Source organism: Balaenoptera ricei, chromosome 19 (genome assembly GCF_028023285.1).
Source record: "Balaenoptera ricei isolate mBalRic1 chromosome 19, mBalRic1.hap2, whole genome shotgun sequence".
Classification (NCBI taxonomy): domain Eukaryota; kingdom Metazoa; phylum Chordata; class Mammalia; order Artiodactyla; family Balaenopteridae; genus Balaenoptera; species Balaenoptera ricei.
The window spans coordinates 56,785,140-56,808,860 of NC_082657.1; the positions used below are offsets into that span (position 1 = coordinate 56,785,140).

Sequence of the window (23,721 nt, forward strand, 5' to 3'; positions counted from 1 at the left end):
TGAAAACCCCATCCTGCCTTAGCTGGAATACTGACCATATTCTTCCGGTCCTTGGCCTTTGTAAAACTGCTAATTTCTTATAAGCTTGTTGAGCCCCTAATGTGTGGACAAAACGGGGGCTACATTCCACATTCCCATGTGCCCTTAGCAACCTTCCCAGAAACTTCAGACAGTATGGGGCTTGCTCTGCAGGCCAAGCTGCCCCAGATTTGCTTCCTCCCACCACCTTGATCTTCACTGGGTGGGGAGCCTGGTCACATCTGAACATCTGGCCTCTCTACCTTCCACCCCTTCAGCGTTTCTCTCTCTCTCTGAAATGTACCAACATCATGCAATTAGTTACTCAACCCAGAACATTATCCTGGACTCCCTTTCCCTTCTAATTCTGCCTATTCTTTTAAAGCCATCCACTACTGTCCACCTCCATCATCACCCTTCCATCCAGGCCACCGTTCCCTTCCCTCAAGTACGGCAATATTTAAGAACTTTTCTGCCTTTGGCACCCTCCCGCCCCCGCCACCCCCAGTTCTCCATGCAGCAGCTGAGTGATCTTCGTGAAACGACCTGCTAAAAACCCTCTCATGGTTTCTAACACCTACGGGATCAAGACCAACTTCCTTACCACTGCTAAGGAGGCCCTGCTTCTGCTCCATCTCCTCCCTCGCTCGCAACCCAAACGCTCTTTTCAGGGCCTGCTTTCTCGGGTCTCTGTGCTCTTACCTGGGAAGCGCCTTTTCTCTCGTAAATAATGAAAGCTACACCTACTGCGCCCTCGCTTACATGCGTTATCTCACATGAATCCGCAACAACACTAAGATATCATCTTCATTTTGCAGACGGACAAATTAAGGATGGGCACCTTACCCATGGTAACACAGCTAGTGAGTGGAAGAGCCGAGACTCGAATTCAGACTCACGGCGCCAGAGGCCACGGGCTCAACCACCGAGTGCCAGCCCGCCCGCACACCCCTCCATCGCTGCAGCGATCGCTCTCAGCGGCGGACCGCGCCCGGCAGCGCCCGTTCGGGGACCGGCAGCTCAGTAGGAGGAACGAGGCTTCGGATTGGCAGCCTCCGGCGACGCCGGGGGAGAGGGAGGGCACAAGGGCGCGGGGGGCGTCGCGCAGAAATGACGCAACACCGCGGCTCCTTAAAGGCGCCGGACTCTCGCGCGGCGCACGGCGCAGGCGCGTTCCGGAGGCTCCCGATTTTGCTCGCAGCGCTGAGAGCCGGGCCGGGCAGACGGGCGCGAGCGGGCTGTGCAGACTGGGCGCGCGCTGGACGCGGGCGGCTCGAGGCATCCGTTTGGGCGGCGTCCGGAGCCCGACCGGCGGGCTGAGGAGCGGGCGCCGTGATGGCCGAGGGTAGCGCCGTGTCAGATCCTCAGCACGCCACGCGCCTACTGCGAGCGCTCAGCTCTTTCCGCGAGGAGTCCCGCTTCTGCGACGCGCACCTGGTCCTCGACGGGGAGGAGATACCGGTGCAGAAGAACATCCTGGCGGCTGCCAGCCCGTACATCAGGTGAGGAGGGGGCCGGGCGGGCCCGCGCTGCCCGGAGCCCGGGGGCGGGGCGAGCCGGGCGTGTCCCCGGAGCCCCTGGTCCCCACCCCCCAGCCGCTGGGGTCCCTCTGGTCACCGCTTAGCGCGGCGTCCCTCCCGGCAGACACCCCGGCCGGGCCCCACTCACTGCCTCCCCGCAGGACAGCCCCTATGGCTTCGGCCGGGCCGGGCCCGTGCCCCCCACCGGACCCCACTCCCCCTGGAGTTGACGCCGGACCGCAGTCCCCCCGCCCTCCCTCCTCGGGTTCCCACCGCCCGGCGCTGGCCGGGGCCTCAGAACCCCGGAGGCCCCCAGACGCCGTCCTGGGCCGGACCCGGCCCCGCGACCGCGAGCAGGGCTGGGCGGCGCCCAGGAAGAGCTGCCCCTTCGCCCCGGCCCAGCCCGCGGATCCCGGCTGAAGTTTGCCGGCCGTTCGCCTCCAAATCGACGCACAGTGGGCCGGGTCCAGCGCCGCGAAAGCGGCCAGGGAGCGCCCCTCCCGCGGAGAAGCCAAATAAACACCTCTCCGGGTGTGGGCAGAAGGAAAACCCTATCGGATCTTTTTCTTAGGATGGACGATCCGACACCGCCCCCCCCACCAGCCCCAAGTTCTTCGCAGAAGTGACTTTCCACCCTTTGTGGGAACTTCTTTTAAAAAGAAGGGTAGTGCGTTATAGACGTTAAAGTAAGCTGTAGCACATTTTAAAAGACTTACTGTAATTCTCAGGATGCTGTTACAACCCGAGGACCATGAGATTTTAGCGACTTGGAGAAGGCATTTTAAAACAAAGCGTAACCTGGTTTGCCAGCTCAGCTAACGAGGTGAATTTAAAGGTTGATAGGACAGTGCTCATACAAGTGTGTCACATCTTGAGGGGGCTGTTATGTTACAGCAACTTTCTTGCAAACTGGGTTACTCTTTTAATAAAAGAAAAGAAAATGCTAGAAGCTGGAGAAACTGCCTAGTAAGCTGGTTAAATATAGACTAATAGTAGAGAATGTCACTAGAATTGACAGGTCAGAAAACGCAAAATGATGTGCGCTGCATTCTTAGTGCATTGTCCTAGCAGAACTCGGCACACAAACTGCATTTTAACCTTTGTATTGGCAGACATTTGTGCTAAGTCAGAAGCAGTTCAAGTGCTCTGGTAACTTCTGGCTCCTCCTGGCTCTCTTTCTTAAATCCACTTGCACTCTTTCTTTGTGGATTTAAAGGTGGAGTTGGGGTGAGTTGTCATTAGTGTGGATTTAGATTGCCAACATGACAGATATCTCATAGCTGGCAGTTCAGAGCTTTGAGCAGTCAATATAAAATTGGCATCAGCAGGCCAGCGTCTTCCCTGTATCCAAAGTATTCCCTGTTTGGGGAAATGCTTAGGAAAACCACTTTAGATGTATTATTCTAGTTCTGTAAGAGACATCCAGCTGGCTTAAAAGAAAATTGCAAATCACCAAATACATGCTCTCTATTCCCTTTCCGTGGTTCATTTTTCTCCATAGCACTTGCCACTATAATATACCCTGTATTTTACTCATTTACTCTGTGGATCTTCCCCACCCACAGTGTAAGCTCCAAGAGGCCAGGGACTTTCCTTTTGTTCATTACCGTATCCCTGGCACACAGAAAGACCAGTGCCTACTGGTTAGCAGATGGGTTGAAGCAGGGACTGCCTTCCTTTATGCCACAGAAGATTGGACATGAGAGGACCAGCCCTGGTGCGTTTCCATTTCAGATGCTCAGTTGTCCCTGATTGAGAAGAGCCCTGCACCTGCTTTCTGCTCCCAGCTTTCACTCTTCAGTGAGTTGTCCGTAGATGACTTCTTCTTGGCTTCAGCTCACTAGTCTGATAAATGAGGGATAAAATGCATCTTCATCTCATTTAATCTTTGACCCACACTGTGAAGAAGTAGGTAATAGTGCTTTGAGCCGCTCCCAGGTCTGCACACAGGTTTCCGAAGGTAGTGGTATCACTGCTATATCTGCTGAATTAGGAAAGGTGGGGCATCCGCTTGTGATATGGTGGCACGTATGAGAATATTTAGTAATGTGAAATGTTATTTAGACTAACAGTAATTTTTTTTTATTTTTAGTTTTTTTTTTTAAAGATTTATTTATTATTTATTTATTTTATTTTATTCTTGGCTACGTCGGGTCTTAGTTGCGGCACGCGGGATCTTTGTTGGGGTACGCGGGATCTTTCGTTGCGGCGTGGGCTCTTCGTTGCGGTGCATGGGCTTCTCTCTAGTTGTGGCCTGCGGGTTTTTCTCTCTCTAGTGGCGCGCAGCCTCCAGGGCGCGTGGGCTCTCTAGTTGAGACGCGCGAGCTCAGTAGTTGTGGCGCGCGGGCTTGGTTGCCCCACGGCATGTGGGATCTTAGTTCCCCCGACCAGGGCTCGAACCCGCGTCCCCTGCATTGTAAGGCGGATTCTTTACCGCTGGACCACCAGGGAAGTCCTGCTAGCAGTAATTTAGATGTGAAATATTACTAATCGTAGTAGCAGAGCCAAAAGGGACTTCAGACTCCTCTAATCCAATTCTTTTACTTTCCAGATAAAGAAGTGGTGCTCGGTGGGCATTAGTGATCTGTATTACAATGAGGTTATTAGCATTTAATGGATGAACTAGGATTAGACTCCAGGTTAATGACACCTAGTCTCCTACTCGTTTACCATACCAAGTTACAGCATTACTCGCATGTAACTATTCTTTGCAAGTCAGTAAGCGGTAGAGTTTACACAATATGTTATGATTTACGTGCTTATTAAGTACTTTCACATGCTGTCTCACTTTGATTTTCATTTTCAACCATCTTGTACAGTAGGCAGGGCAGATATTTTTGACATTTTACAGATAAATATGAATTAGTCAATATGTGTTTTTTCAGTGACTAATTGCTGTAACTTTATTTGACTGTTGAAGTGGTATATTTGTTCTTGGGGTTCTTTTAAAATTATCAATCTCAAGGCTACTTCAAAGTAATATGACTAATTCATGTTACTACTTAGAAACAAACTTTAATTTTTGATACCAATGATGTTGGGCTTTTATAACATCTCTGTTTTGTTTGAATGGAACTTAAAGAATTCTGTTGAAACAAAATGAGTTTGTATGTTCTAGAACTTGATGTTTCTCACTTTCCCTTTTGAAGCTTAAGCATTTAGGTCTGTGATGTCATTAGTATATGGATTGGGAGTTCAAAAGTTTGGTAGTCTCTGAAGTTTTATAAAAATCTGAGTTTTGTTTAATGTCTTCAGTTAGCCTGGTTTTAGTAACTGTCATAGGGGTCTGAAGTTGTGCAGTTTAGAAACAATGTTATATATTGCTTCTGTATCATCAACCAAGGGAACCAATCCAACACTGTTGCACTAGGAATTAAAGCAACTAACTTGGCATACTTTCTACTTAATATAGAAGTCTTTTAGCCTTACTGGTTTACTCTTTTCCTGTGCTTTATCTTTGGCTTAACATTTGTTTTTCCTCCGGATCGTCTTAGCAATCATACTGCCCTAGAAACACTTTCAGTATAAAAGGAAAAAGCCAGAAAAAAACCAAGTTCGGCCACAAAACCCCAGTGATAACCTGAAAGAAGATTGTGTAGGGTATGTGTCACGCAGCCTAAGATTCAAATGCTTCGGGGAGGATAGGCAGGAGCTTCCATAGTTCATCACTCGCCCCAGTAAGTGGGATGCTACTTTCCCAGCATGCCCTCTGCCCAGCATTTTCTCATGATCCTGAATGACATTTTTCCTTTGGTTTGTTGGGAAAACAAAATCTAAATGTAGCTGACGACCTTTAAGAATGATGACATTGAATTCATAGCTATAACAACAGCCCACAGCAACCCTTTCCTTTCTCAGCAACCCTGAGACCTTCTGGGAAAGGTTCCCTGAGACTTACAGGAAATTTCCTTTTCTCTTGAATATTGCAAAGTTTGCTTTGCTTCATGTCTGAGGCTCTTCTCATTCTGGCACAATTCCCTTGATCTGATGTGGAGTTCAGACTCCTCTCTTTCGTGAGCTGTGGTTCTTGGGGGGTAATGTATGTGAAGGGATTTGGCAGTGAATTGCCGTGTGATTCTGCAGTGGCATTATAGTGGCTCTGTACAGGTTCCAGTCCCGTATCCACTTTTGGGAATTTTGGTTTTTCTAGGGAATCTGTTGGAACATGAGTTTGTTTAGCTTTTAGTCCTGGAGAGTAAAGGAAAGAAAGATTCCCAAGATTTTGGGATCCTTTGATGAGTTAGCCAACAATAAGAATGGCAGTTTTTGTCCCTGTTTTTTGAGAGAAAGCTGGTCTAGTGAGGGTGGAGTGGAGACATTGGGCCTAGAATCCAGCCTGGATCATCTTGGACAACTTTTCTGGGCCTTAGTCTTCTCATCTGTGAAGTGAGGTTGATTGGGCTCCGTGCTGTTTTCGGTCCGCTTGGCATGTCTGTGTTGTGGGGAGGGAGTCTGTTTCTGTTTTTACAGCTTTATTGTATCATCTAAAGTTTTGCTGCACATTGATGTTAAAGCCTTTCCTTTGCCCTGTCGCACAGGACTTGGTTGGGTATTCTGCTATATAAATCCAGCCCTGTAGAGCTGTTTTGTAACAAGCATTTATTTTATGCTGTTAATCTGGATGCTTTCCAAGGCCTAATTATTGATGAGCCTGTCTTGCCATTTAAATCTAAAATTTGACTCATAGATGATGCTGATGAAACTTCTTAAGGAGACTAATACGATCTCTGTAGGAGTCCAAGTTTCATGGTGATGTAGAAATTGTTATCATCCTTTCTTTGGGTACTTGAAATCTGCCCTGTATTTTATGAGCACTAAAGTCCACTAGTGTTGTCTGCTATGTGCAGAGCAAGCTGTCAGCCCCCAAGTCCCTTTTCTTTCACTTGTGTTCTGAGTTCATAGTCACCTGTGTATATAGCAGCTCATGAATGATTGTCATAAGGGTTTTGTATAGCGATTGTAACCTGTTAAGTTTCTTAGTTCTCAAGGGTTCAGCTAGAAGCTCCAGGTTCTGAGACTCTTGCTGAATCCTGAGCAGTCTTCAGATCAAATCAACTGTACCTACCGCTTGCTATCCTCTGATGGTGATGGGAAATACATTGGGCCTGAATATCTTTTGATGGATCTAGGCTTGTTTGCTTTTATCCACCTACTATAAGGCATCCCTTACAACTGCTTAAAAAGATGAAATCTGTCCTGAAGGGCTTACAGTCCCATGGTTCAAAATGATCATCTCCATCCTTCTTCTCCTCCTCCTGCCCCCCTCCTCCCCTTCCCTTTCCCCCTTTCCCTCCCCTCCCCCTCCTCCTCCCCCTCCTCCCCTTCCCTTTCCCCCTCCCCCTCCCCCTCCTTCTCTTTAGTATTTGCAGTCATATTTGATTAAACCCTTTTCTTAACGTGAGTTTTTCAAAACCAATATTAAAGTATGTTCTCTTTCAGAAGATCAAAGAAGTGTTTTCTCTGGGCTTCTAAGGAAACTAAGAGCTTGTGAATTGGAGCTCTAAGTTTAACATAGATTACTTATTTTAGCTGGAATATATGTGTTTATTTGTACAAGGCAGCGGTTGCCACTCTTAGTAGCAGTGAATGCTCTAATTCTGGACAGGTTCTCGGAAGGTTTCAAACGATGAAACAAATCAATAAAATTCTTGTTAGACTAGTGAATCTAACATAAAGTGAAGTGTTGAATGCTTAGATTTATTGTAGAACTTTCCCGAGGGTTGTCATTTTGAGTAATAGTAATGTGATAGAAGTAAATCCTAGCTCCACTGAATACCAACTGATAAGTTCTCCCTCTTTTACCTATGCCCTTTGACTTCTACCTCTTCTTCCAGTGTGTATTTTCCTCTGCAAGTCCTCTTCAGTGTTCTTAAAGTAATTTTTATTATATAATTTAGAGAGTCAAGCAAAGTGCTTTTCCACATAGAAAGTTTGGTTCCTTGGATTTAGATTTGGATAATAGAGACTAAGCATCCAGATTATAAAACCGCCTTATCCGTTGTTTACACTGTTAATCAGTCTGTCTCATGATATCAAAGTGAGGCTTAAAATCTATTTATAATCCATAAAGAAAACATAATTAGGACAAATAAGGAGTTGTTTGGCTTCATCCTTCAGAAGGATACAAATCTATCATTTTGTGCAAATGCATAATTTTTAAGTTGGAATCCTAGGTTAAGGGTGGAGGTGTGGGGGTGTGGGTGTGACAGTTGGCAGGTTAGGGTTGCAGCCTTGAATTTGAGTGCTTCCCATGGGTCCTCTGCCTCCTAAGACATGATGAGTCCAGAGAAGGAAGGAGATCAAAGATGGCAGCTGTAGCTCTATAGAGGGTAAAGGTCGTGTGTCCATCTAAATGTCCTCTGTCACTCAGCTGGAGTTCTTGACCCCCGTGCTCAGAAGAGCAGAGACTGAAGTCGTTTTCCTAAGTGTTGCCAAAGAATGTCTTCACCACAGAATGATGGTCTAATGTTTGCTGCTTCCATTTCTCTGTGGGAGTAAATTATAATTTTTTTTCTTCTTTTCAGAGAGTTTTAGAAAAATAGAATACTTAGGGAAAAATAAGATCTTGGTGAAATATTTTGTTAGATAAAACAGTTAGCCTTCAGGCAGTAAAGCTTTGAGAGGCAGCACATATCAAGTGGAAGTGGGCAAGACTGGTTTTTAAAACCAGACTGTTATAATGGGATATAGACCAATACAGTGTCCTTCATTTTTCTTTTTAGAGTTAATGTACTAGTGGATATAGAACCTTAAATGTACATTTTTGTTCATAAGTATTTTGTGATTCTCTCAACTACTAAGTATTTTGGTATCTTTTTAGGAGCAATTTTAAAGACCATTTGACACTTGTGATTTTTATGTTAACACGATAAGATGAGTAGAAATATGGTAAAACATAGTTTTATAGTCATATTCGCATTCATCAGTAACCAGTTGCCTATGCCTCTGAATAATTGTAAATTGTCTAGTATTGTTGAGTTCAAAATATTTTCAGACTTTTGTCACTGAAATTGTTTATATCAGTCCGTCCCTGAATTGGAGGAAACCGCATATTTAGGGTGTGAGGTTGGGATGAGTCTCTTCTAACACTTAGAGCACATTCACCGGGAGTGGCCGGCGGTGTGAGAAAGGTGGGATTGGGAAAAGCCATGGGAATCCTTAGAAAGAAAGGTCATTGATCACTGATTTCTATTCTTTCCTCGCCGGAGCCCACTTCTGCTTCAGGGATGGAATTGGAGGCCAGCAGAACCCAGGGTCTTCTTGAATATTCCATTTGGTTAGTTAAGGGAAGAGTTTCCCACCTCCGTCCAGCTTTTCCTCCTGTGCTGAAGCTGGTATGGGAAGTTCAGACTTACCTCACAAATTAGAGACTTCTTTCAGGTGTTGTTGGTTGGTTGGTTTGTCTGTTTATTTTCCTGCCTGACTTCTTAACACTGCTACTTGTATGAGCAGAGCTACCAACTTTGTTCCTTGCCCAAAAGGGAGAATCCCTGTTGCTGGCCGAGAGGGAGCGAAATTCTCATTTCTCTCACCTCCTGCAGTGGAGCAGGAGCAAAATACATGCTCTGTTTCCTTTCCTTACCGTCTTTTTTCCTATTGATAGGAAAGGGGATTATGAAAATGTGCACCATTGACACGCTGTTGGTACATTCTTTAGAAATGTCATCACCACCTTAACCCATATGCTTGTGGGATTGTGCTCACCAATAATAAAGTACAGTTCAAGAATTAGTATTGTCATAAGTCGTTGAAATGTGTCATGTATTAATTCATCACAGAGTTCCCTGTCAAGGGACCTTATATAACTAGTGTTGACTAATTAAGATTAATCATTCCTTCAGCAAATACACCGGAGACACTGGGTATCAGCAACAGCTGGGTGCTGGGGGGAGACGGGCAGGAGTTTGCATTTCATGGTTTGCAGAGTGTTACACCTTCCCAGGCTCCATTGTCTTTCTTGTGTGCTGGCTGCCATTTGAGTGTATATTCAATGATCTCCCACACACACTGTCAAAACTGAGACTGAGCACATGGAGATCAAAATCACTCAACTTATTTTTTCCACCTGTGGGGCCAGTAAAGGAAAGAAACATAAAGCTAACAGTTTTTAAATTATCTTTGACGTTCACTTAATTTTTCACTACTGTACTGTGTAGTGTGGTAGTACCAGAATTTCAAGAATGGGAAAAGAAGAGATTGACTTTATTTTTGGAGTAGTCGCTTCTGAAAGTCTGCTCTAAAAAGTATAATTAAGATGCGGCACATATATACAATGGAATATTACTCAGCCATAAAAAGAAATGAAATTGAGTTATTTGTAGTGAGGTGGATGTGGACCTAGAGTCTGTCATACAGAGTGAAGTCAGAAAGAGAAAAACAAATACCGTATGCTAACACATATGTATGGAATCTAAGAAAAAATGGTTCTGATGAACCTAGTGACAGGACAGGAATAAAGATGCAGACATAGAGAATGGACTTGAGGACACGGGGAGGGGGAAGGGTAAGCTGTGACAAAGTGAGAGAGTGGCACGGACATATATACACGACCAAATGTAAAATAGATAGCTAGTGGGAAGCAGCTGCATAGCACAGGGAGATCAGCTCGGTGCTTTGTGACCACCTAGATGGGTGGGAGGGAGGCTCAAGAGGGAGGGGATATGGGGATATATGTATATGTATAGCTGATTCATTTTGTTATACAGCAGAAACTAACACAACATTGTAAAGCAATTATACTCCAATAAAGATGTTAAAAATAAAATAAAGAGTATACTTAAATGACTCATCTGATCATTCGCTACTATGTTAGTAACCACAATTAATCACATGTACAGAAACAACTTTTTTTTGATAGATTTATTTATTTATTTTTGGCTGCGTTTGGTCTTCGTTGCTGCACGTGGGCTTTCTCTAGTTGCGGTGAGTTGGGGGGTAGTCTTTGTTGCGGTGCACAGGCTTCTCATTGCCATGGCTTCTCTTGTTGCGGAGCGTAGGCTCTAGGCACGCAGGCTTAGTAGTTGTGGCTCGCGGGCTCTAGAGCGCAGGCTCAGCAGTTGTGGCGCACGGGCTTAGTTGCTCCACGGCATGTGGTATCTTCCCGGACCAGGGCTCGAACACATGTCCCCTGCATTGGCAGGTGGATTCCAGAAACAACTGTTTTTAAGTAGAGAACATAGATCCTCAGCCAAGGTTTCCTAAATGCTCGTTCATTCATTAAACTTTTCTTGAGCGTTTATGTGTGGCGCTGCCGTGCTCTGGGCTTTCAAGGCTCGAGCATCCGTGGACTCCGGCTGGGGAGGCAGACAATGAAGAGGCCTCATTACAGAGAGACGTGAGGGATGGACGTGGTTGCCGCCGTGGACTGGGTGAGAGGAGCACCGCTCTGAGGAAGTGCCGCTTAACCTGAGATCTGGAGGAGGAAGAGGAGGTGGAGGAGGGGGTTCAGTGTGAGCAGAGCTGGGGGCAGAGGGGCAGGGCACAGGGAACAGAAGTGCTGCGCTCCGGGGACAAAATCAGATGGGCACAGCCAGGGAGGCGGAGAACAGCAGCGTGAGGAGATGATGAGCGGCAGGGAGCGTGGCAGGAAACCAGACTAGAGGGCTAGCAGGGCCTCGTAGTCCTGAGTTCAGGTTGGCACATGCACTGCTCCCCAATAAGATTAAACTTTCGCTGGAACATCTCCCAGAGGGGCTGTGTATTGGGAGCTGGCTGGGGAGGTGGTGGGTGTGGGAAAGGGAGCTCAGAATTTTTTCTGACATAGGTTATTCCATGCAAGAGAGTTTAGGTTTTATTGTAAGGCTTTAGATTAGGCATTGATGGGAGTCATTTAGGAGGGTACTGCAATGGTTCCGACAGGAAATGAGGGTGCCCTGGGCTAGGGTTGGTCCGTGGAGTTGGAGTGAAGTGGCTGTAGCAGGGAGATTAGCAATGGGACTTGTTGGTGAGACAAGGGAAAGACCCAGGAGAGCCCAGGTTCACTTCCTCAGTATCCTCAGTGAACAATGCTTGTCATCATTTACTGTGAGTATAAGGATAGCTGTAAAAGACTCTGTGGAGTACAGGATCTGTCCTCAGAGTTTACAGCTTAGTTGTGAAGGCACAAAGTGTAGAACCAAGGCTATTTTAATTGCATAGACACTTCTAGCCATAGGAGTTCCGAGGAGGAAAGACCTCTTGCGTGATCCCATGAGGTTTCGTAAACAGAATTGAACACGGCCTCGGGGAGGAGTTGGAGGTAGGTGGGTGGGCGGGTAGGGGAAGAGGGGGGCAAGGAGAAGGGTTCAGGTGAACAAAGGTGTGAGTGCGGGGACTTGTATGCGCCCAGGGTAGTAAGTATACTTCCCCGGGCTGGACTGGGGCCTTGGCTAGGGATGGGGGCAAGTGCTGGTGGACGGGCAGGTCAGGACGGTATTCCCGAGTGCCAGGCTAGTTCGCTTAGATTTTTCTTTTTTTTTTAACATCTTTACTGGAGTATAATTGCTTTACAATGGTGTGTTAGTTTCTGCTTTATAACAAAGTGAATCAGTTATACATGTACATATATCCCCATATCTCTTAGATTTTTATTCCGTCTTTCACCAGTAGTACTAGTGATAGAAACAGAGCTCTGCTTTAAGAAGGTAATTTGGTGGTTGTTTGTTCACAGGACCGAGAGGGGGACCAGAGTTGCTTACTGATTCAGGTCAGCACCCCGTGGCGCTGTCCCGGCACCCATGTCAGTAGTAGTGGCCGAGGTCGGGATTAGAGGAAGAAGCAATCGACTGCTAATTGGATGTGGGAATTAGGCTGAGGGAGAGGGAAGAGCTAACAGGTTTTGAGGCCAGCTGCTTAAGAAAAGTGGGGAAGATAACAATCTGTCTTCGATGTGTCCTATTCAGGGTAGCATTGCTCTATAAACCCCTTAATTACACTCTTTTGTAGTTCTTGAAAACTCTATGGAGTGTGACCCTTACCTGTGAATGTGTGTGTTTCTCACCTCTGCCTCTCTTGACCTCCTGCTTTTTACTGGCAGAGGAATTCCTGTTCATCCTTCAGGACCCGGTATCCCGTCCTTTGTAACATTTTCCCAATTCTGCCAAATGATCACTGTCTCCTACAGGCTTCTCTGTAGTGTATGGCGTGTACCTTCAGTGTACCATGTGTCAGTGCTCCACTGACTTTTATTCAGTGGGGAGAAGTAGAACAGACAGATGGACTGGGTGCTTTTAACACGTCTTATCTCTAGGGCCAGAGGCACTAAATCCATTAGTGGGAAGTCTGTAGGTAAGAGACTTGAGTTGACTGCAGTCTAAGTACTGATGAAGAAGTAGAAGATCAGAGTTCAGGATGCCGTATACACTGCTTCCAAATAAGATGGAACTTTTGGCTGTGGCGTTTTACTGTATAGCTGAATGTGTACTGGGGACTGGGGGAGAGGGACAGAAGAAACCATCTTAGAACAGATTTTAACCCAGAAGAGAGTCTTTAATTTTGTACCGTTTCAGATGGCACAGTCAAGCTCAACAAAGTCCATTTCTGGTGCCAAGAAACCTGGGAGAAGGGGCCAAATTCTTTATTCAAAAGTAGTAGCTCCAGTGAGACAGCTTTTGTCTCAACATGACTAAAGAATTAATAGAGAAGCATTCATTCCCTTGACAGCATTTTGGAAGGCATTTTCAGCTTCAGGTTGTTTAGAGAAGTTTATAACAGTAGATTATAAATTAAGAAGGCGCCAGAAGCAGAAAGATCATTGTGAGATGCTGAAGTGAAACTCATCCTGAGCTGCCTCTCATTTATTAAAGAAAACTGAAAGGGGGTGTGTTTCAGGCTGTAGTTGATTTTTGGTTTTGGTTTTGTTTTCCTACTCCCACTATCTCCTTTTTTAAAAAGAAGAAAAGAGCTTCTTAACCGTCACTTAACGCTTTGGTTTGAACTCCTTTGAAAGGATGAATACAAAGACAAGAATAAATTCATATAAATTCTTACTTCTCCTTTGAATTTGTTCAGGAGTTCCACCTTGCCTTTGAAAAGACATAAACCTTCCTTCTAACTCTTTACATTGGGAAGAGGGAATAGAAAGTGAGTAGAAATATGGACCTACTTCTGCAGTATGAAATTTCTGTAGTATTCAGTGCCATGTGTGTACTGCAGCAAAGAAGAACCAGGTCCACCAGTTTTTAATTAGAGAAGACTTGTAAGAATGCCCCCCAGATCAAAAGGGCTTACTCTTGAGATGGTTATTTCCATGGGCTCTTTTTTGTATATATATATATAAATTTATTTATTTATTTATTTTTGGCTGTGTTGGGTCTTCGTTGCGGCACATGGACTTTCTCTAGTTGCAGTGGGCAGGGGCTACTCTTCGTTGCGGTGCGTGGGCTTCTCATTGCAGTGCTTCTCTTGTTGCGGAGCACGGTCTCTAGGTGCGCAGGCTTCAGTAGTTGTGGCACACGAGCTCAGTAGTTGTGGCTCATGGGCTCTAGAGCGCAGGCTCAGTAGTTGTGACGCACAGGCTTAGTTGCTCTGCGGCATGTGGGATCTTCCCAGACCAGGGCTCAAACCCGTGTCCTCTGCATTGGCAGGTGGATTCTTAACCACTGCGCCACCAGGGAAGCCCTCCATGGGGTCTTAAGGTTATAGGAGGAGCCTCTTTTAAACAGCATCTGAAAAACCATACCTGAGGAGAACATCTGGAACTATTTGACAGGTTGAGGCATGAATGTCTTTCTTTTATTTCCAAAAAGTCAGGGTGTGACCAGACAAGGAATCAGACTTGTTTCATCCTAGAAGAATTTTTTGCTTCACAAGTTGCTGCCTTATGATTCTGTCTTTGAACTCATCCTAAAATTTTAATATGCATTTTCAAACCTTGTCTTTTAAAAGGTAAATTTTATTGACTGCTTTACTTTCAAATGTACAAGAACTAGATTTAAATTTTAAGAATTTCTTATACAAAAAGTTTTATGGAAAACCACATGGGGGTTCAATTATTTATGTCACCCTAAGTTCTGGTTCTGAACAGGGTACTTAATATATTGTTACAGTTGTAGTCTATATGTACGTATTATTTCTGGTTCATCTTTTCATTTGAAGTCAAGTTGTGTCCCTCTTATATCTCAGTGTAATGCCCATAATCATTTTTAATAGCTATTTGTTATGACATCACGTTGCTGCTCCATATAATTTGCTTCATCATTCCTCTTTGACATTTTAATTTGCAGTTATTTTTTTCTTCTGAATAGTCACTATAAACAAATTAGGAAAAAAAAAAACTCTTGGTTGTTTTTTCTTTGTATTTTTTTGTGGGTAAACCCACTGTGGGGACTATGTCCCAGGCATATCTGTTTCTGAAGATAGAAACAAATTTGTTCTTATTATATGAAACCAGATTACTGTCCAGGAAGACTGGATTATCATATCAAGACCCTGGCAGTGTGTATCTGATTATTTTTTTTCCCCTCAGGTTTATTACCATTGCCTGGTCCCTTTTGCAAGTGGTTTCTCAAAGTTATTACTATTTTGCATATTATTACTGTTTTGTTAGGCTGGATTTCTAAATGTTGTACGTTTGCCATGGTAAAAATATTTAGAGCAGGGTTTGGCAAACTTTTTCTCTAAAGGGTCAGAAATATTTTAGGCTTTCCAGTCCATATGTGGTCTCTGTCACATACTCTTCTTTGTTTGTTCTTATTTTTAACAACAACCTTTTAAAACATAAAAACCATTTTTAGCTCAAGGGCCATACAAAAACAGGCTGTGGGTTGTAGTGTGTCGACCGTGATCTAGAGTATTTGAGTTTTTAAAATTTGGACATAAAACCTCTCACGCTGGCGATCATCTTTAATGCAGTTTAAATGTCATGTGGTGATTCGCATGCCGGTCTTCCAGAGAGCAGAGGCTGGCAGTCAAGGCTGATTCTCCCTGGCTCCCTCACCTGCTCTCCCCGCCCCCCCGCCCCCCCCCCCCCGCCCCCCGTATTCATCTCTTTCTTCTTGGATGGTCTGTTGTGTATCCTCTTCCTTCTCCTTAAAAAAAATTTTTTTTTTCCCGTCCTTTCTGGCTTCTTTTCCCCGAGCATGCAAGTATGGTTAAGTCCTTTCCAGCAACCGGCACTTAGGAGATGTGCAAATGTTGAATGAATGCGTCCGTTAAAAGCAAACATACTCTGCATCCTCTTCTAACAAGTGCACGACTTCCTTGACTTTGCTCCAATCATTTTTTTTTAACATCTTTATTGGAGTATAATTGCTTTACAATGGTGTGTTAGTTTCTGCTTTATAACAAAGTGAATCAGTTACACATATACATATGTTCCCATATCTCTTCCCTCTTGTGTCTCCCTCCCTCCCACCCTCCCTATCCCACCCCTCTAGGTGGTCACAAAGCACCGAGCTGATCTCCCTGTGCTATGCGGCTGCTTCCCACTAGCTATCTATTTTTACGTTTGGTAGTGTATATATGTCCATGCCACTCTCTCACTTTGTCCCAGCTTACCCTTCCCCCTCCCCGTGTCCTCAAGTCGTTCTCTAGTAGGTCTGTGTCTTTATTCACGTCTTACCCCTAGGTTCTTCATGACCTTTTTTTTTTTTTTTCTTAGATTCCATATATATGTAGTAGCATACGGTATTTGTTTTTCTCTTTCTGACTTACTTCACTCTGTATGACAGACTCTAGGTCCATCCACCTCACTACAAATAACTCAATTTCGTTTCTTTTTCTGTCTGAGTAATATTCCATTGTATATATGTGCCACATCTTCTTTATCCATTCATCTGTTGATGGACACTGATTCTTGAAGGAAGAGTCTGTGTATCTCGTCCTCGGTCTCACCTCCTGCTTCACTCTGCCCGTAGACTCGTGTCTTCTCACTCCATTAAAACTGTTCGTTCAAAAATTCCTAAATATAATGGCCAAATCAAGTGAAAAAAAATTTTTTAATGAAGTCGAGTTGATTTACAATTTTGTGTTAATTTCTGCCATACAGCAAAGTGATTCAGTTATATATATGTGTATATATATATATATATATATATACATTCTTTTTTTAAATATTCTTTCCCATTATGGTTTATCATAGGATATTAAGTATAGTCCCTGTGCTGTACAGTAGGACCTTGTTGTTATTCATTCTATATATAAAAGCTAACATCTGCTAACCCCAAATTCCCAATCCATCCCTCCCCCAGTTCCCTCCCCCTTGGCAACCACAAGTCTGTTCTCTATGTCTGTGAGTCTGTTTCTGTTTCATAGAGAAGTTCATTTGTGTCATATTTTAGATTCCACATATAAGTCATATCATATGGTATTTGTCTTTCTCTTTCTGACTTATTCAAGTTCAAACTTTTAAGTGCTTCTCGTACTCGACCTGTCTGTGTTTATCACTCTAGGGCATTTTCTTGACGCTCAGGCTCTCCAGGCCTCTGTGACACCTTTGTCCCATTTCCCCCACAGTCTCCTTTTCTGGTTCTCTCCTCGTCTGTCCCTAAATGTGATGTGGCACAAGCTTCTGTCTTCTCCCTGTACTCTCCCCACAACAATCTCATCAAATCAGCAACAAAGGTGCTGCCACCCCCTCTCTTCTGAGCCCCAGGCCTGGACATCCGACGGCCAGCTACACGGCCACCCCACACCCAGTCAGGTCCAGCTCCCTCTGCCCTCAGGCAGGTTGTCCTTCATTACCAGACTCTTCAGGAGAAATGGGGGAGTCCTCAGGGCGCCACCCCCTCCCTTACCCTCCTGGAAGCTGTCTCTTCGTTACCATCGTCGGCACTCGTGCTCTAGCTTCCATAATTCCTGAGTTGTGGCAGGATCTCTGCTGGTCCATCAGTCTCCCAGAGCTGCCACCAGAATGATGTTTCTAGAATGTAATTAGATAATGTTCGAAACTCCAGTGTCTTTGGGGATGTGGCTGATTCAGGCGCTGGGGCAGGAAGAATATACTATGTGCCTGGAGCATTTGTGCCAGAAAGTAAAGTAAAGAGGTGCCCAAAAGAAGATAGAGGCTTTCAGAAAGAGCACAGACTTGGCCTGAAAGAAGTCCCGACGGCCAAAGCTGGAATGATTTGAGCAAGAAAATGAATACTAACAATGTTGGATTATAATCCATAGAATAAAGAAATACCTATGTGTCTATGGATGAATAAATGGATGGATGGATAAATAAATAAATGGTGGAGAAGAAACAGTTCTTTCTTACAGAAGAATTTCAGTTAATAAATGTAGAAGAAGGAATAAGAGAAAAGGAAATCATCCGTTGAACACCACAGTAATAATGGAGACTAAAATTAGTGGACAAGAGTTTGAAGAGAAAAAGGATATTTGCATATTCTCACATTACCTCTTCTGACATAGTTATTAATTACACAGGGAAAAATAGTATCTCAGAGTGGAGAAACCTAACAGCACCTAACCAAGTGGCCAAGGTTAAGGTCAGCACATTGACGCATGGTTAATAACATGCCCAAGGTTAATAGCATATTGACATCATGTTTTCCCTGATGTGACGGGCACAGCATCACTTTTGTAGTATCCCTGCCAGAAATGCCCAGCCTCAGTCTAATCATAAGAAATTAAATCCAAGTTCAGGGACATTGTACAGAATAATTGACCAGTGCTCACCAAAGTGTCAGGTCTTTAAAGATGAAGAAAGATTGAGGAACTGTCACAGGTTAGGGATACAACAACTAAATGCAGTTTGGAACCCTGGATTGGGTCCCAGAATGGAGAAAGGACATTAGGGGGAAAACTGGTTAAATTTGAATTAAGTCTATAGTTTATTGAATAGTATTGACCAGTCTTTATTTCTTAGTTTTGATCATTGTACTAAGATTATATAGGTTACATACTAAGTGAAGTAACCAGAGAAAGACAAAGATCAAATGATGTTGCTTATGTGTGGAATCTTAAAAAATATATATATACAAATGAACTTATTTACAAAACAGAAATAGACCCATAGGCATAGAAAACAAACTTATGGTTACCAAAGGGGAAAGGAGGGGGGATAAATTAGGAGTTTGGGATTAACATATATACACTACTATATATAAAATAGATAACCAACAAGGACCTACTGTAGTACACAGGGAACTCTACTCAATATTTTTCAATGACCTGTAAGGGAAAAGAATCTGAAAAAAATAGATGTATGTGTATGTATAACTGAAACACTTTGCTGTATACCTGAAGCTAACACAGCATTGTAAATCAACTATACTTTAATAAAAATTTTTTAATTAAAAAATTTTTTTAATTTTAAAAATAATTTTTTTAAAGACTATGTAATTCATTAACAGTAGGTATGCTTCATGAAGGGTATACAGGAACCCTACAATTCTTAAAAACTTTTTTGTGAGTTTAAAATTATTTCAAAATGAAAAGACTTTTAAGAAACTCCTCATGAGTGTCTCCATTTCCCTCAAGGTGAAGTCCACATTCTTTTGCATGGTCCCTCGACTTGGGTTTGTTTGATTTCTTACAATTCGATTGAGGTTACGCATTTTTGGCAAGAACAGCGCATGAGCGATGCCACACCCTCCTCGGTGCATTGTATCAGGGGCCCGTGTCGGCAGTTTGTCCCAACATCAGTAGTGTTGGTTTGATCACATGGTTAGAGATGATGTCCGCCAGGTTAATCCACTCCCTTTCTCTTTGTAATTAACGTGTAATTAATGGGGCGAGACTTTGAGATTATGTAAATACTGCATTCCCGTCAACTTTCTTTCTCTAGTTTTAGCATCCGCGTATGCTCTGTAACTATCATTCCTTCTGTATGTATTAGTCAGGCTCCTAAATTTTAGGCTTAAGCAGCTGGGTAGGAAATCGTACCGTTTACCACAATGGGGACAGTAGAGGGAGGAACAGGCTTTCAGCAGGTTGGGACAAAGATTTATTGTGGAACATAAAGGGTACTTTATCTAGAGGCTTCAGATGAGGGGGTTAAAACCCAAATTCCTAGAAATGACTGGTAACATTTCATTTTACTAACATTAAGACCATGGTTAGAAGTGACAGTTGGTCAGTTCCTCAAGGATGGGGACCACCAGCTGGTTGAGATCCAGTTTCTAAATCCATGCCCAGTGCTGAAGGCTGTGCCCGGGCAGTGAAGGGACTAGCTGTGCAAAACAGAGTCACCATTTTTATGGGTTTGGTCTCACTTTACAGCTTTCCCTCTGGCAATTACTGCGTTTCTGCCAGGACTAATTAATGTCACCCGTGGTCGTGTACACCCACTGTTCCTGTGATATTTTGTGGATACCACCTCCCTCCCTCCCTGTCCGCTCCACCCCCCCGCCCCGCCCCCAACACTGGCTCACAGTCTACACAGTTTCCTTGAGCTGTTCCTGTTTGAGGTGTAATTCACACTTTCCACGTTCTCTTTTCAGAAAACATCACCTTCCCTAAGGTAAATTTCTATTTTGTTCAGATCACAGACTGGAAGGCATATACTTTGTGTTTTCGTATTTCTTCCAGATATTGATGTCATTGGATGTGGTTACTCAGAGCAGATCTAAATATGAAACGCTGTACTTCATCTTCAGAGTGGATGATGTGATAAGAGGAGGAAGATGGAAAACATTTTTGTGAATCCTCACGTGTTGTGTGATCGGGGAGCGCGGAGGTGGTCAGGGACGGTTAGGACTGTGGCCTCTGCATCCCCTATGGTGAAGTGGCTCTGCTTCGGCTTCATTACCGGGGGCTGGTTTGGCGGGCTGACACCTGGACAGTAAGCCTGTCATTTTCTGGAAACCTTGCCTAACCTTCGCACTTTTCCATCACTCTGTAGCTCCTAATTCCCATGCAGGGCACCAGTGACGGTGAGGGGAAGGCGGCGAAGCAGGGCGGTATGGAGTGCCAGGCAGTTAGGCACATTCACAGACGACAGGCCTCCCCACGGCCAGTTTACATTTAGGCCTCAGCACAAAGGCAGGTGATTGCATCAGGGGCCTCTGGACAGTGGACTATTTGAACGTTCAATTCTTGAATTGCTGACTGCAGCACACCCTGGCTCGGATGCCGGGGGAAAGCAGCACCTTCCCCTCAGTGCAGAGCAACCAGCGATGCTGTGCAGGGGGGCGTACAGACGCTTAGCTGGTGAATGACGCCACTTCTGAACGCTTGTGCTCATTTGGTCTCGGAGCCAAGTGAAAACAGTAACTGATCATTGCAGCGTTAAAATCCATTGGTTCCCCCACCTGGCTGCGTGCTGTTATCAAGCGCATGATATTTTTCAAGTGCGCATTCAGTACTGGACACTTTATGGGGTGTGGAGGTAGAGCAGTGAACAAAACAAAGTCCCTATTTTCATGGATGTAAACATTAAACAAATGCCGTCTATTAGATGGTGGTAAATTCTAGGAATAAAATAAAGCAGGGAGGGGAGTGGGGATGTTATTTTATTTTATTTTATTTTATTTATTTATCTATTTTTTAAATTTGTTTTTGGCTGCTTTGGGTCTTAGTTGCTACGCACAGGCTCTCTCTAGCTGCGGGGAGCAGGGCCTGCTCTTCGTTGCGAAGCAGGGGCTTCTCATTGCTGTGGCTTCTCTTGTTGTGGAGCACGGGCTCTAGGCGTGCGGGCTTCAGCAGTTATGGCACGCGGGCTCAGTAGTTGTGGCTCGTGGGCTCTAGAGCCCAGGCTCAGTAGTTGTGGCGCACGGGCTTAGTTGTTCCACTGCATGTGGGATCTTCCCAGACCAGGGCTCGAACCCGTGTCCCCTGCGTTGGCAGGCGGATTCTTAACCATTGTGCCACCAGGGAAGCCCAGGGGTTGTTATTTTAGATAACAAGGTACCTGGGCCGCTCTTTGGAGGTGTTACTGAAGTAGAGACCTGAAGTCAGTGAAGGATTAAGTCTTCTTTCCACTAATCAAGGAAGTGGGAGGTGGAGAGACTCTTCCAGGCAGGAGGGAATACATCAGAATAAGCTGGAAACTTTTAAAATATACGTTGTCTTGAACCTGACATAATTGGTCTAGGACCTGCTTTTCTCTAAAAGGTCTTCAGAAGCTTCTGGGAAGCAGGTTGGGGAGCTACTCTTAAAATCCATTAGAAGTATGAGTCATTCCAGGATCTATATGAGGAAAAAAGTGTTGATGGTAAATAAGTAAAAACCATAATCTGTCTGGGTAAAAAGAATTGGAGGCAAAGAGAAATGAATAGAGGAAATACAAGGAAATAATGAAGGGAAAGAAACAGTATTGAACCTTAATGAGAATGCTATTCTTATGATAAAGTGTGATTCTTAGAATAATAGAGGACTGCGGCTCTGGTCCCCATTTCTACTTTTTCTTTGGCACCTCCTGCTCTGAGTGAACCAGTGTCCTGCTGATGGCAGTTCCCAGATGGGACACACAGCACCATACCTGTGTTTTCTCGTGTTTTCCTCTGCTCACTGCTCCCTGACTTTGCTCGGTCTTGTAGGAGGAGCATTGCAAGGATTAGTTAGCCTATGTAGGTTGAGGTGCTGTGCAAGGGGAGCTTACCTAGAGGTTGGCCGGTGGCACCTAGTTCATATCCCACCGTGTGCCTCGGGATCTCCTCGGACCTCCCTCTGGGACACCTGGTCACGTGCCATACATGTGTGTAAACGCTTTTCTCCTGTGTAGATGGAATTCTTAGGTGGCAGGAACTGGGAGATAGACGGGTTCTTGCATTCCCATCCACCAAAAAGCAGGCCTTGTCGTGAGAGGATGCCATCTGTTGATGGAAATATTACCTGCACGTTTATATTTCATAAAGTTGACTGGGACCAGAAAGTATTTTAAAAATAGACTGTCTTTTTTAGAGCAGTTTAAGGTTCACAGCAAAACTGAGAGGAGGATAGAGGTTCCCCATATACCTCCTACCTACTTCCGCTTCTCTTTGATTTCTGGAGTGTCCACAGTCCTGCAGGCGTGGCCCTTTCGGGGCTGGTCGTCTTGCTCCTGGCTGTGTTGTATGACGGCATCAAGGTTGGCAAAGCCAGGCTGCTCCACCAGGCCCTGACGCGCCTGTCCATCTCCACCAGCCAGCAGCTCATCGGAGAGACGGGCCGGAATTCTTCAAGCTCAGAGTCCCCCGCAGTCAGCAGAACCCACCTCAGGTGGTTCTTGTGTCCCTTCGGCCAGCATCTACTTCATGTCGCTCGGGTGGTCATCGGCTACTTCATGATGCTGGCTGTTATGTCCTACATTTTCTTTGGCATGGTCCTGGGCTCAGGTGTGGGCTACTACCTAGCCTATCCACATCTCAGCATGACTTAGCTGGTGACAGCTGTGCAGGCTCTGGGCGCTGGAGAGAGCTGGGGCCCCTTCTTCCAGACATTGAGCTTCCAGCCCCACGTCTCCTTTTTCTTCTGTTGGCTGTTCTCACAGCATTCCCAGCTCCTGGAAACTTTGAGCTGAAGCCAGCACTTGCTCCCTGGAGTTCAGAGGCCACTGCAGCTCCTCAGCCAGGCTGCAGAGGGCCCAGGCATAGTCTTTCTGTGCCTTAAGAAGGCTGCTGTGACCGGAGGGTGGATGGAGAGACCAGAACCCGGGGGGCAGGTTTCATGATGATGGCAGCATCTGCTGGGACCTGTTCCCCTTTCTTGGGGGGAGAGTGATAGCAGGCTAAAGGCAGAGAAGCAGGACTGTTAGCAAGGCTTTGACCTATCCTTCAAATAGAGTGAGCTCCTCCCATCAGAGAGCACTGCCTGCAGGAAGATGATACTTTAATGACTTTAGGTGTCAGGGAGCTCTTCATGGCCTTAATGCCCCCCTCTTCTCCTGATCCTCCTTCTATGCAAAACCAAGAACTGCATTGAATAATATTCAATACAAATGTTCTTTATTTATTACTTACTGCTCACCCATAATGATCTGGTAGGGAAACATGACTAATCCATTTAAAATACTGAGTAAGCCACAGTGGGTAATGACTGAAGATGCAATAAGCAGTCAAACCAAAGCATTGCACTAGTAGAGTTAGGTGGGGCTCTTCAGATATTTGAACCTTTTCACTTTAAAGAAAAGGAAAGAATAGACCCAGGGAGAGAAAAATCACTGCTGTATACTGTAATGTCTACACTCAAGTACCTCATGGGCTAGATGAAAGATGGTCTGAAGCTTTGAGAATTTAAAAAGAAATATATTTTAATAAATATATATTTTTTAATAGTCAAAAAAGAAAAAAAAAAACCAGAATATGTGTCGCCTCCGCCATGCTCAGCATCGCCCACCAGG

At 44.8% G+C, this 23,721-nt stretch overlaps 2 protein-coding genes across 8 annotated transcripts in view; both read left to right on the forward strand.

Moving 5' to 3' along the window:
- The first annotated feature begins 1,208 nt into the window (after positions 1–1,208).
- The window catches only part of GAN (gigaxonin), an 80,900-nt gene continuing 58,387 nt past the window's right edge, over positions 1,209–23,721 (forward strand). For all 7 annotated transcript variants that reach the window (XR_009499007.1, XR_009499008.1, XR_009499010.1 and 4 more), the window contains exon 1: positions 1,209–1,520. Coding sequence is in view for 1 of the 7 variants with exons in the window: in XM_059904472.1 (XP_059760455.1) it covers positions 1,354–1,520 (167 nt within the window). In the remaining 6 variants the exon portion in view is untranslated. The remainder of the gene's footprint in view (positions 1,521–23,721) is intronic.
- LOC132353869 (protein SLC31A2-like) lies at positions 10,880–22,761 on the forward strand. Its single transcript, XM_059905367.1, has 2 exons — positions 10,880–10,906; positions 22,339–22,761. The coding sequence occupies exons 1-2, from the start codon at positions 10,880–10,882 to the stop codon at positions 22,759–22,761; spliced, it is 450 nt and encodes a 149-aa protein (XP_059761350.1).

Coding starts and splice junctions, on each gene's coding strand:
- LOC132353869 (XM_059905367.1), top strand. CDS start 10,880: ATGGACGTGGTTGCCGCCGTGGACTGG. Junction 10,907..22,338: donor TGGTTGCCGCCGTGGACTGG/GTGAGAGGAGCA, acceptor AACTGAGAGGAG/GATAGAGGTTCCCCATATAC.